This window comes from Engystomops pustulosus, chromosome 11 (assembly GCF_040894005.1).
Source record: "Engystomops pustulosus chromosome 11, aEngPut4.maternal, whole genome shotgun sequence".
In the NCBI taxonomy this organism is placed as follows: domain Eukaryota; kingdom Metazoa; phylum Chordata; class Amphibia; order Anura; family Leptodactylidae; genus Engystomops; species Engystomops pustulosus.
In genome coordinates, this window is record NC_092421.1 from 41,314,204 (window position 1) to 41,328,286 (window position 14,083).

General features: G+C 40.7%; 1 protein-coding gene across 2 annotated transcripts in view; it reads right to left on the minus strand.

The window, feature by feature from the left end:
* CDHR1 (cadherin related family member 1) overlaps nt 1–14,083 on the minus strand; it is an 88,859-nt gene that overhangs the window by 60,107 nt on the left and 14,669 nt on the right. For both annotated transcript variants that reach the window (XM_072129274.1, XM_072129275.1), the window contains exons 3-9: nt 12,160–12,305; nt 11,636–11,686; nt 10,232–10,321; nt 9,524–9,610; nt 6,118–6,234; nt 884–1,027; nt 201–279 (exon numbers count right to left, since the gene is read on the minus strand). In XM_072129274.1, the coding sequence (XP_071985375.1) occupies nt 201–279; nt 884–1,027; nt 6,118–6,234; nt 9,524–9,610; nt 10,232–10,321; nt 11,636–11,686; nt 12,160–12,305 (714 nt within the window). The remainder of the gene's footprint in view (nt 1–200; nt 280–883; nt 1,028–6,117; nt 6,235–9,523; nt 9,611–10,231; nt 10,322–11,635; nt 11,687–12,159; nt 12,306–14,083) is intronic.

The window sequence follows — 14,083 nt, forward strand, 5'->3', positions numbered from 1 at the left end:
TATTAAGTTTGTATTAATGAAGAACATAATAAGGTCCTAGAGGGTAGATTGGTCATGGACAGATGGGGATCACATGACCCTCCATATCCTGCCATTTTATGGACAGAAATGGCAGTTGATGAGAAAAATACATTTCCTCCCCCACATATTAAAGAAAATGTAACCCCTTTAACCATATAACCCTTGTTTATTGTACTTACCATCAAGAAGCGAATACTGAATAGAGTTGGGATTTCCTCTGTCTCCATCAAAAGCAATCACAGTAAGTATTTCTGATCCCTATAAAAATAAATCAATATTTTTACTACATACTAAGTACTAAAAAGTACTAAAATTTAAATAAATTTAACTACACTTTACAACATGTTTGAACCTGAGTTCCATGGCGCCAAGTTACGTTGCAGTGACCGCATTGGACAGTTGCCTGTCTCCCATCCATTGCGGGCTAGCACATGGCCATGGGAATGTACCCTTACTTTTTATAGTTGAGGTTAATTGATGCTCACATTGCTAAGTTAATGTCCAGAAAATATCTAATGTGAATTTCGCAGCAAAATCTTTACCAGTTTCTGTTGTTAAGTAAAAGATTCGGTTGCAGGGGTCAGCCAATGCACTGATTGCACTTTTTTACTTTATTTTGATTAACATTCATTCACAATTATAAAGCCTTCACTGTATTATATGCAGACTTTGTAGTTAACATGAGAAACTGATTTTTAATAGAAAGTTATTTTTATAGTGCGTAAATGACATTCGTTAGGATATTTTCATTTGCTACTACCGTAAAAAGTAATGTATGTGTAAACATACACCAAACTAGATCTACAACACAACACAATTGCTAAAACTGAAGACATTCATAAAAGTGTAGACAAAACCTTACCAGTACAGTGTCCTCATAGACGTAACCATAGTAAGGTGTTCCTACAAACACTGGTGGGGAGTCTTGAATGTCTTCAACATTAATGGTCACTGTTGTGGTTGATGTAAATACTTGGTATTTTCCTCGTAGTTTGCCACCTCCATCCTTTAAGATGCAACACACTGTTTTTATTATAATATTACTTTTCTCAATCAGATACTTTTTATTGGTTTTCAAGAAATACAAAACAATTCCCAGAACTCAGATTCCTACCCAGTCACCCTCCCCCCCCCAAAATTTTTAGACGGACATGAAACTATAAAGTAACTCCAATTGCCAATCAGAGACAATAGGTAAAGATATATAACCATGGTTCTTACATCTTCAGTCATGGAACAATACAGTATGTCATACACAGGTAACCATACTTGGCCCAGAGTTTGAGGAAGAGTTTCTACCTTAACGTCACAAGCTATTGGGAAGGGTACAAGCAGGAGCATGACAAGTACTCTATTTCTCGATAATGGGGCACTCACCAGGTTCACCTCGTGGAGCCATAGGTTTTCCAATATTAGTGTGCGCCCTATGGTATAATTTTAATTTATAGCAAAAATACAGATATGGGATATTAATTGCAATTTTTAAATAGTGGTGTATATAGAGTTTAATCCTTTGATATAAAGTGACATAGCATAACCTTCCATTTGTAAGCACAGTACTAAACAGTAACTTTGAGCAAACTATGCCTTTACTGCTTTAAACCTGAATTCACCTTTCCCTAATTTCCCTACTACTGGTAAACCAATTACAATGGAAAGCCAATTAACCTAAATGTAATTTGTACTGTAGGGAAAAGGAAAATGAAACATGTAAAAGAAGTCTTGAGGCAACACTAGGGTCAATTTGATTTTTGCTCCAATTACAGGGTGCCCGTTGTGCGGTATCTGCATAGAGCAAATTCCCATACTTTTGTGTTGCTAAAGTTGAGAGCAAGAAATATGTGTCAAATCACTATGATTAACCACTATGTCAGACAGAAAGGTGGCAGGTGGAGCAGGCAGAGGTCGCAGCACAGTAAGGGGATGACCCAATTCTTCAAATATAACATCTGAAAACCCCAGCCAATTAGTTGGCATGAGCCAGGAGCAGGTCAGCGGCCCTCACATGTCCTCAACCAGCCTCTTCCCTCAGCCAGAGAGCTACTAGGTGGTCTGGCCTCAGCACCACTATAATGCGAGGACGAAGTGTTCGAGGACAGTCAGCAGCTGCTTAGTATTGAAGAGGTGGGGAAGACATCCCCTGCTTTGTGCAGTAGACAGGCCGCACATACTGACACAGTTAAGGAGAATAGCAGTGACAGGAAAAAAGACAAATTGACCATGATGTAGCCCATCTTACTTGGGAGCTGGGTGTTACAAGGGATTCATCATCATCGGGCGAAGAGAGTGTCAGCTTGCGCATCAGGCAGCGGAGCAGGCAGCAAGTCGCTACTGTGGACGTGAGTCAGCAAGGTAGCAGCAGTACGAGGACGGGAGCCAAACGGCCACGTGGTACATACCCCACTTTAGAGGTCCAAGTAAGCAGTGTTACAGGGGGTCAGCGAGGCAGCCGGGTTAGTAGTCAGTGCAGAGTGTTGGCAGTAAAATCACCACCTCGAGGGTGTGGCAGTTTTTTATTAAGACACCAGAGGAGCCCAGCGTGTGTATATGTAGAATCTGCCAGCAGAAAGTGAAGCGTGGCGAGGGAGCTAATGTTGGCACCACGGCCCTGCGTCAACACATGCAGTGTCACCATCCAATGGCCTGGGAGAAACGTGGAACAGATGTGGAGGTCCATTCTGCCGCTGTTTGTCTTTGACATCATCTCCCAGTCCAGATGCTCCTGCTCCTCGCTACTCATGGCGCCAGCAGTCGCTGAAAGAGGCAATTACAAATAGACAACTGTATGCATCCAGCCATCTTAAGGTGCAGAAACCGACCATGCTCTTGTCCAAGTTGTTGGTACTACAGTCCCTCCCTTTCCAAGTTGTGAACTCTGCACCCTTCAGAGAACTTATGGCTTGTGCCGAACTGGGATGGAGAGTTCAAAGCCGCAATTTCTTTTCCAAAAAGGCAGTGCCAGCCCTTCACCATTATGTACAACAGAAGGTGGGCCAGTGTTTGAGCTTATCCGTTTCTTCCAAGGTGCACGGCAGCGCGGATGTGTGGAGCTGTAACTATGGTCAGGTCCGGTACATGTCCTTTATGGCCCACTGGGTGAATATGCTTCCCGCCCAGCCACGCCAGCAACTTGAACAGGAGACGTTGCTTTCTCCTCCACGTTGTCACACTGCTGCTACTGCGCCAGTGTCCACCACCACCTCCTCCTCCTTCACCACCACCTCAGCCTCCACAAGTCTAACTGCTGCTCCATCATACCACATGTGCAGGGCATAGCGGTGTCACGCAGTTCTACACCTGGTTTGCTTGGGTGAACACAGTCACACAGGGGAGGAACTGCTCTGCATCACGCAACAAGAAATTAATCTGCGGCTTTCTCCACGACAACTGAAAATCGGAACCATAGTGACAAACAATGGGAGGAACATGGTGTCTACTTTGCACCGAGAAGGGATGGCCCATGCGCCCTGCATGGCGCATATGTTCAATCTGGTTGTCAACAGGTTCTTCCACCCATCTGCAAGATATTCTAAAAATCGCCAGGAAACTCCTCGAGTTTCAGCGTCAGAACGATCTCCCCCAGCATAGTCTGATATGCAATGTTTCCACACGTTAGACCGCCTGTATGAACAGAGAAAAGCCATTAATGATTTTTTTGATGATGCAAGCAGACTGGAGTGCTCCCCTGTGTATCTTTGATGTTAGTGGTTTTTCCACTCAGGTGACAAGAGAGGAGGAGCAGGAGCATCCGGAGGAGGTAGAAGACAAGGCAGACAATCCAGAAGCACCGTGGCAGTATATAGTGGAGATGGAGGCCAGGAGTCCCTCAGATTCAATTGCGCAGATAGCCCGCAGCATGCTGCTTTGCTTAACTAGTGACAGCCGAATAGTCAACATTCGGCATAGGGATGACTTTTGGCTCTCCACCCTCGCTACCGGTCAAAAATGGGTGACTTTTTTCCAGCTGCCGTGAGGGAGGAACAACTGGCGTACTATAGAGAAATACTGAAAAGACAGTTGGCCGCTGTCTTTGTGCACCCTTGTCCTCCTCTGTGAGGTCTGACTAAGAGATTCCTGGCAGTGATTGCTCATGTACTACTGACACCTCTGCTGTGGGGAGATGGGGGGGTAGGAGCAGTAGCAGCTCCATCAGCAGCAGCTTAAGTCTGGATTCCTTAATGAGCCTAGTGAGGAGGGTAGCCGCCACCAGCTGCAGTAGAAAATGGAGCAGAGCCGGCACCAGCAAGTGGTGGCCTACTTGGACAGCACATTACCACCCCAAATAGAGGTTCCATGGACTACTGGGCAGCCAAACTTGATGTGTGGCCGCAACTTGTGGAGTTTGCAGTAGAGAGGCTGTCCTGTCCGGCCTGTAGTGTGGCATCAGAGCGGGTGTTCATAGCGGGTTACCCCCAAGTAGAACCCACTTGTCCACCCGTAATGAGGAGAGACTGACCTTGGATCTGCCCTGATTACAACTCATCAATGCCTAATACATCAGATTAGATCAGCCATGACGCCTCCCCCAAACGTTGAGAAGAAAGTCTGGGTTATAACTACCTGCCTCAGCCACTATTCTGATGCTGCCATCCACCTGATGCCACACATCTGCTGCCAGTTGCTCCATCTGCCTCCTACCATCTTTACCAGGGACTGGAATTGTCCGCCACCTCCACACTATTTCATTGTGCCGCTCTGTGGCTTTCCATGTTGCTGCCACCTCCACACTCTGTCATTGTGCCACTCTGTGGGCTCTAGCTGCTGCTACCACCACCTCCACACTCTATCATTGTGCCACTCTGTGGGCTCCTGCTGCTGATGCCACCACCTCCACAATCTCTAATTGTGCCACTCTGTGGGCTCCTGCTGCCGCCACCTCCACACTCTATCATTGTGCCACTCTGTGGCTTACCGGTTGCCACAACCTCTACACTCTATCATTGTGCCACTCTGTGGCTTTCCAGGCAATTCTAAGAGTGGCGGCTGTCATGTACTATTATGTACTAAAACACAGCATTGTTTGAAGACCAAACCATGCTCCCTATGCATATTCAAGCATGGCACAATGGTCTACAACACCCTACAGGCTCACTGCAGCCAGGAAATACCTGTTATTTTAACGTGATTTATAATGATTTTTTCAAAACATTCGGTGAATCGGGTCGAACGGAATTTCAACAATTTCCCACATTTCTAATCATGTCCTATTTTTTTAATCACGGAAAGCAATAGAAGTCTATGGGTCCACAAAAAAAAAAGATGAAACCCCACCATTTGTTTTTCATTCATGCGGCTGAAAAACTCGGTGTGATGTTTTCAAAGCAATGTTAAACCTTGAGTTATTTTGCAGACAGGGACACAAATTGAGACACAAAGTGAAAGAGCCGTAACATTGTGAGATTTTCAGATATATGTTTAAATAGAGTCTTCCAGAAAGTTTGAACAAACAATGCTACAAGTGTTAGGTATTGGCCCTGGAGATCTGTAGATTTGTGTTTGTTGTTAGTTACTAGCCGGACTGTGAAAAAATGTATTCCATGATTGTAGCTGGACTTGTGTAATTTTGTGAGATCTCTTCACTAAACTTCTGTACAGCCCCACCTTTCTGAGTAAGAGCAGTAGTAGGCTTCTGGTTAAAAATTACAGAAGAGGGGAGGGACTGGGGAGTTTGAATAATGAGATGATAAAACACATCAATTTCCATAAATTCTCACAATGCTCTATTCCAGGTACAATCCGGGAATACAATTCAATTTTTCACAGTTTTACTGTTCATAACAATACAAACAAGGAATTATTAAACATCTATTTATATTTTTAAATGAAGGACTGATGCAAAACCGCTGATTAATTAATTAGGGAGGAAAGATTTTAAATAAATTGTTCAAATGCAATAAACTAAACAAGAAAAACAGAAAAACAAACTACTCACTATTTAATTAAGAGAGCTGAGGTCAGAGCTTGTGGCAAGTACACAAAGCTTGGTGGGGATTAAAGAGATGACATGTTGCTTTTAGATTTTATTTTTGCAACTTTTTTTTTTGAGTTTCTGTGAACCATTTTAACTCTAAACATATTTTTTTAAAAACAATATACCTTGGCTAAGACGGTTACAAAATGAGTTCTTGATTTTTCAAAGTCCAATGACACCCCGGATTTGATACGAAGAACACCACTATGACGATCCACTGTGAATTTGGAGCTATGCAAGTCCTGAAAATAAAGGTGTTATATGTGTCATAAATGATCTTTTTTTAGAGTGTTGTATTTGCTCAGGACACCACTGCTGAAAATAACTCAACACAGCTTACTGCTTCATTTACTGTAAGTAAAATTAAGACATTCTAATCTTCCTTGCTACAAGCCGCTTAGCTGCAGTTCTCCATTACAAAAAGCATGGACTGATTGGAAACATACAAAAAATAAAAAAAATAAAAATAAAATGAACATTGCATCTGCAGGACTGCATTATTATCATTGGACTCACATCAGGTGAGTTGCATATAACTTCACAGAACCAGGCATTGTGGACAAAGTAATCTTCTTAGTTTTTTTATCCATGGCCTCCTTACTTCTAAAATCAACCTCATAGGCTGTTGAACTCTGTAGGGAGCACTCCCCCCTCCCACTGTGGGCTGTAACTTCCTTTGCTGCCATGACAAAACAACAGACAGGGGGAAGGGGAAGTGCTGAGGCAGCAGGGGGCAGGGTGAGACATTCTAACAACGTGTGAAGCCATAGCACAGAGGTGCCCCCCAGAGCCCTTATGGCTGTTTAGCATAATTTTAAAAGTTGATTTTAAAAGAAAGGAGACCTTGGATAACAGGTATAAGAATATTACCACAATAAAGTTCTTAATTGTTCAGAAAATGACAACATATTTGAGAAATAATGGCACCACTAAAGACAGTTAAACCAAATTATGCGGCAAAATAATATTAAACATGAATACAGCATGGTGAGCATAATTGAAATATAACTTCTAATGCAAATACTCATGACCCCAACTGTTTTGCTGAATTTTATCTTTAAAGTCAAGTTTTTTTCTACTTTGACACACATAATTTTAAATCGAGCAAATAAACAGAAATCTGTAGCATCTGTATTACATTTTATTGGTGCTATAATAATTTTCATTCTTTGTGAGATACCAGAGTAGGTATTGAACTCTCGACCTCTGAGATCCATAAAATCCAAGGTTGAGCATCTTCTATTTATTTGTGTATAATGGAATTTTTTAATAAAAAGGAATGAAATCACATTTATTCATATAATATAAACGTTGGAAATAACCAGAAATTTTTTTTTACTTATTTTATTCAATGAAATCTAATATTTTCTCTTCCAGATACTTGAAACACAAAGAACAAAGGGCAAGTATCTAAGATTTAATATTTTAAAACTGCATACATGTGGGAAACTTGAAGGTGGAAGATTCTAAGGCACCAGACATGTTATGCCTTAAGGGTTCTGAATCTGGTATACATCTTGCCAGACATCTCTTCTCTAGTCAATGTACTAAGAAACCTTGGTGGTTTATGGTAAATTAGATCTACTAAAAATTATTATATATCTTCAAGTACAACTTTTATTAAGTACAACATATCCAGATACAGGCGGTCCCCTACTTAAGAACACCCGACTTACATACGACCCATAGTTACAAACGGACCTCTGGAGGTTGGTAATTTACTATACTTTAGCCTTAGGCTACAATAAACAGCTATAACAGTTAAGCTTTATTATTAATCCTGGTTCTTATGATAACCCGCATGTTTTAAAATCCAATTGTCACAGAGACCAAAAAATATTTTGGGCGGAGTTACAATGATAAAATATACAGTTCCGACTTACTTACAAATTCAATTTAAGAACAAACCTAAAGAACCTATCTTGTACGTAACCCGGGGACTGCCTGTACTTATAAAATTCTTAGAAATGTATTGGATTACAATGATCTCTGTGCATGTTAATACTGTACATACTAAAAGGGGTTAACAGATACTCCAGCTAGGACATCCCTATAGAAGGTGATGTGTTATTCACAGAAAAACTGTACATCTTATTTTGAGAAGAGGTGTTATAGACATTATCACACAAAAAGTGACTATAAAACAAAGAAAAGGAGCAAAACTATATCAGCTGATGATGCCCTACGGCTTTGTGTCCCCTTAACAAGACTGAATTACTGCTTTGCCAACACATAGCACAATTAAGAAAATGGCAGAAAGCAGAATGGACATCCCAAAAGCAACATAGTATAGATTAAAATTCCCCGGCTGCAGTATTAACTTATTTGTGGCATTTTTATGTAGAGGAAATGCTACAAGGTTGTACACCTGCTGTATAACCTAACAACATTTCTACTCTGGTACATCCCACAGTGTTGTTTAAAGGGGTTTTTCCACAAACAAGTTAGGACCCTAACTCCATGGGACGCCTCGTCGCTCCTTCAGACTAATAGAGCAGAAGGACGCGCATGACAGTTCTTCTCCATTTATTACTATGGAGCTGATGGCCGAGCACCAGGCTCTCTGATCTCAGTCAGCTCCATATAGGTTAATGGAGCAGAATGGTAATGTGCGGCCGTCTGCTCCATTACTCTGACAGACCCCATCGGAACCCCCGCTTTTGTGATCTGTGGGGGTCTCAGCATTGAGGCCCCCACTGGTCAGCAAGTTAGGCCCTATCCTTTTTTTCTTAGAGGGTGATATATTGGGTATGTGTGTCTATTGATTTTTGTTCCTTTTTTTAAAAAAAAAAAGTCGCACAAAAGTTGCTAATTTTTCTGCAGCCCCCTTCTAAATGTTGGCCTTCGTCAGATCTGGACTGGGGGTTTTTTTTTTTTTACAAAAGTTGAACCACTTTCCTGTGATTTTTAAAATTGGAACTTTTTTATATGTTGACATCTTGATTTTAAAGGTCTATCAGGCACTAAAAAATTGGGCGTGGCTTACTTTGTCAGGTGAGTGGAAAAGTCATAAAACCAAAAAAAACACTGTTTTTGTGTACTGTTACTTAGATGTAATTCACATTTCCAGAAATTCATCACATTACCAAGTTTACATAGACTCTAGAAGCCAATTAGATCATTTAAGCCAACCTCCACACAAACTTCTGGATCCGCACAAACAGATGACATAGAGATGACACATGGAACGTTTTTTCAGACGAGGAAGGCAAAAACCGGCAAACAACACAAAGTCAGACCTCAGGTATACAACCACATGGGGGCCACACAATTTCCACCCGGATACACTGTAGCCTGAGCAGTCTTTTTCCCGCTCTAACTGTATGGTATGATAGCTGATCAGCAGGGGTGACACATAAAGCACACTCATGGATCATGTACCTAGAAATCTCCTTTACTAAGTCCAACATATATATTTTTTAAATAAATAAATAATTAAGTCATTGACGCCACAAACAAATATATGCATATCCACACTAACAAAGAAGAATAAACAGAAAATATAATTAACTGCAAAAAATAATAATGTACCTGTACTAAATATGTAATACTTCCACCCGATCCTGAATCCTTGTCTACTGCATCTACCTGGAAAATGCTACTGCCGGAAGGAGTGTCCTAGAAAACACAAAAAGTAATGTAATCAGTGGTACAAAACCCTAGGAATGCTCTGGTTTCTCCAGCTCCAGCTGATTTCAGCCACCTTTCTTCTTCCACCTTCTTCTTCCACCTTTCTTCTTCTACCCTAGACAGAGCAACAATCTCCAAATGAACACAGTGGGGCATATTTACTTACCTGTCCCGGCGCGATCCCCGAGGTGCGTTCCCCGACGAGAATGAACAGCTGCCGCGATTCACTACCAGCGTGTGCCCAATATCCTGCGTCTGTCGCTTCCCCGATCAGGTCTGCCGGAGTTCACCTTCTTCTTCCTGGTGCATGTAAGTGCTTGGCTTGCGACACAATTTTAAATCTGCGCATTGTCCGAATTCGTTGGAACGTCCAACAGCGCGCACCCTGATTTGTGTTGCATGAAAGCTGGCGCAATTATGCCACAATCCAATCGTGTGTGACGCAATCCCGCCGCGATTCCCAAAAACGTCAGAAGACCCGATGGAAATGCGGCTGCGGGACCTTAGTAAATAGGCCCCACTGTTCTCTAGTTATAACTATAGTGCCAAAATGTTAATGGAATCCTTGGATCATCCCACCAAAAAACTGTGAGAAAGGTTAAGCTTTACCTCAGGAACATTCACAATATAAGGTGTATTCAGGAATTCTGGGCTCTCATCGTTGGCATCTGTCACCAAAATTCGGACTCTCTCTGATACCTGCAATGAATTCAGGAAAATTAAGCCTAAGATTATTTCAATGTCTCAAGACATTAATGTTAATAATTGATGAATAATTTGTAGTGTAGGAGTTGTTGATCTCCAGGACTCCAAGGTATAATAGGAGTTTTAGCTTTATAAAAGTTGAAGTAACTCCTCTTACTCCTCTAAAACATGTTTATCACCAGTTCAATGTGACACGAGAGAACCTTTTAATAAACATATTCTAACATACTGGGGGAGATTCATCAATCCACATGTGCCAGACTTCTTCCTTATTTGAGCTTATTTGCGTCTAAAGTGCTTTGGGCCACATTTATGAAGGCTTTTGAACCATTTTTTTTACACTTTAACAACTAGTCTGGCTAAGGGGATGTAATGTCTGGAAAAGGGTAAATAGGTTGGAAATAGTTTGTGAGCCAAAAGAAAAAGGCAGTGCCCACATTATGGTCCATTCTTTAGACCAACTAAAAGTACCACACCACACTACAAAGTGACGAATCTCTAGATTGTAATACCGAGCAACACACTGATAATTTCCCCCCAGTGAGTTACTCTGGTATGAGATAAACTATTCTTCATTCTCTATCTGTCCTCCGCAGTGGTTGATGACTGATTGCAAATAATATCAGTATGTAGCCCATAAATAATACTGCAACACAGAATTGTTTGCACCATGGTTGCGGCAGTTTTCTGTCTGACTTTGCATTAGAAAGAACGTGCACCCCAATGCTGGGTGATGTGTCTGGAGTAGTGTAGAATTGTGTAGTTCTTTCGACTAGCTTTTAGTTGGTCTAGTTTATCTGAATTTTCTGACTTCAGGGTTTGACCAGGCCCCTTCACCCTAAAAGCCACATCCATTTTTTCAGACAAGTTGGAAAACTGCCCGAAAATGGTCTCAAATCAATAATAAATTTCAGGCAGAAACTACTCCAGAATTCTGGCATAGACAGGTTAATGAATCTTTCCTATTTTCTATGTATGAGTATGTTAATAGCCCAAACGGGTTATAACCTATCTATTGGAAAGATCATTAATTGGCTTTTGGTGGGTAGGGAGGGTGCACCTGTGGAAATAGAACAGCTCCATACAGAGTCAATCTGGTAGTCCCCTGCTAGTGCTGTCCTGTGACACAGTTTCTGTTGCATTTAGGGTGCTAGGTGTCAATCACACTCCCACTGATCAGGTATTAATGAATTATCATATAGAGAGGTTGTTAATAGCTAGGGCCCTGAAAACACTTTTAAGAACTGTGCTTTCAACCCACATCCAACATACTCTGAAAACAATCTTAAACATTTACATTACACATACCTTGTTTATTCCATCGGATATGCTGACAATCGCCTCTATCTCATTTTGTTTCTTGTAATGAGAGAAATCACAAAAATATAACACAGAGCATTAAGCTTAGTTTTACACATGGAATATTTTCCTATCTTATGGCCTTTATACGTTTTAATTTACAAAAATAATTTTAATAAGTTTCATTTATTTGCATGTATGAAAAACAAATTAAAATGTGTTTGATGGGAAAAGTGACTTGGTCGTTAGCTGGTTTTAAATACTCTTCCATTTTGAATCTGCAGTTAATAAACTCGTGTCCTAGTGGTAACAGAATACAAAATCTTTGTAGTGTGATCCTGCAGTGATAATCCCTTCCACATTATAATCAATATATTTTAGTCATTATAGCTTAGCAAGAAGATAAGAGTATGGTTGCAGTATCAGACTGCAAAAGAGTTGTTTGTAGTGATAAAAATGTGTTCATGCCCAAAGAGATTCTTAATAATTTCTACATGTCTAATTAATATTTACAGTATGTTTGAGAAACTTACTTCTCTGTCTAGTTCTTCAATCAGGGTGACATTTCCATTGATAGTGTCAATAGAAAAATAACGTTTTGATCCAGGTTCAAATGTTAAATCATAAAATACTGGGAAGCCTTCAGGATCTGTGCCATTCAGCGTGTAGATATGTGTGCCTGCATAAAAAACAATAACAAATACAAACTGGTATTGTTGGTAAATGCAAAGTCAACTGTCATAAAAACAATGAAAACATCAGTACTTTTTAATTGTGGCTTTTTAATTTAATTAGGGCTGTTAGAAGCCTATTTTTATCCATAAAAAAAATTTAAATGGTGATTCCAAAGATAATTTTATGCACCAGGATGCTCCTCCTGACACTGTTGCCAAAAAATTTCCAGAAAATATATCAAAACATTCATAACACATAATTTCTATCTTTCATAATGTCAAAAGTATACAAAATATACACTTTTGGTTTGTTTGTTATTCTATACTATAGAAGTATCATCAAAATTAAGAACATTACACACAACATATATAGACACAACCCCTTTCCATTTTGGGAATTCCCAACACACTAAACCAGTCTATATTCCAGAGAGCAAAGTGGCTTTGTAACGATAGCTGTATCAGTTATACTTTATCTAATCCATATAATATAACTGACTGGCCCTCAGCATTCCCACTGTAGTTACTCTAGGGAAATGCTTCACTGCTTATAGGACCATGAGATAACTCTTTCATATAAAATCCTAGGCTCAACCAAGACAAGGAAAAAAAGGCCTCATTGAACCAATAATAATAATAATAATAATAATTCTTTATTTATAATAATTCTTTATTTATATAGCACCTACAGATTACGCAGCGCTGCACAAAGCATGGCAAATTGGTCCCTGTCCCCATGGAGCTCACAATCTAATCAACCTAACAGTATGTTTTGGAGTGTGGGAGGAAACTGGAGTACCCGGAGGAAACCCACACAAACACAGAGAGAACATACAAACTCTGTGCAGATGTTGACCTGTGTGAAATTAGAACCCAGGACCCCAGTGCTGCAAGGCAGAAGTGCTAGCCACTTAGCCACCGTGCCGCACTATACCAATGAGGTATGATTGTTTACATTCAACCAGATCCATAGTTACATCACTGGAGCCTACAGTTGTAAACTTAAAGGAAAGGTGCCATCAAAATCGAGCATGAAATGTTACAAGTAGAGATGAGTGGACCAAAACTTCTCGTTTAGGTTCAGCATTCAGGTGCACCTAGCAAAACCCGGACATGGAGCCGTACAGTCAATCCAGCAATGCCCAATCAAAGCCATGGCTAGTTGCTAGGGGCATTAATATTCTAATATTGCTGTTCGGCAATATACTTGGGTGACGGGTACACACCCAAACCCCAGACATGTTCAGATGTATTGAAGTGTTCCAAAGTTATAACCACTTATACACTTGTCAGATTCTAAAAATAGGGCTGTATCAGGAGGTTGAAAAGCGGCTTAGGTGGCAAGGGGTTAAGTGCTACATTAAGGTTATAGATTGAGATCAGCTACTGTCAGATGATGATACTAATGTTAATGGGAGACATGCAAATCAATACTGGGGCATTATAATTATAGATTTATTACGATAGATAATGGGGCACATTTACTTACAACTCCACTGGAGTTCACTGAAAGTGCATTGTCCGTCTATAATGCTGCGTGCAGTGATTCAGTAAGATTGTGTACCTGAAATCACGAATGTGTCGCTTCCGACAGAGTTCACTATCTTTTTTGTGATGCATCTTTAACATAGGGAGTGCAGCACAATTTCAAAGTTAAATTCCGCGCTCAGTGAGAATCAGTGGACCATCCGCGGACATGCCCCCTTTGTGTTGTATGGAAGCCAGTGCATCTGTGCCACAAAGGGTTGGTGCCCCACAATCGCAGCGCACACACTTCTTAAAT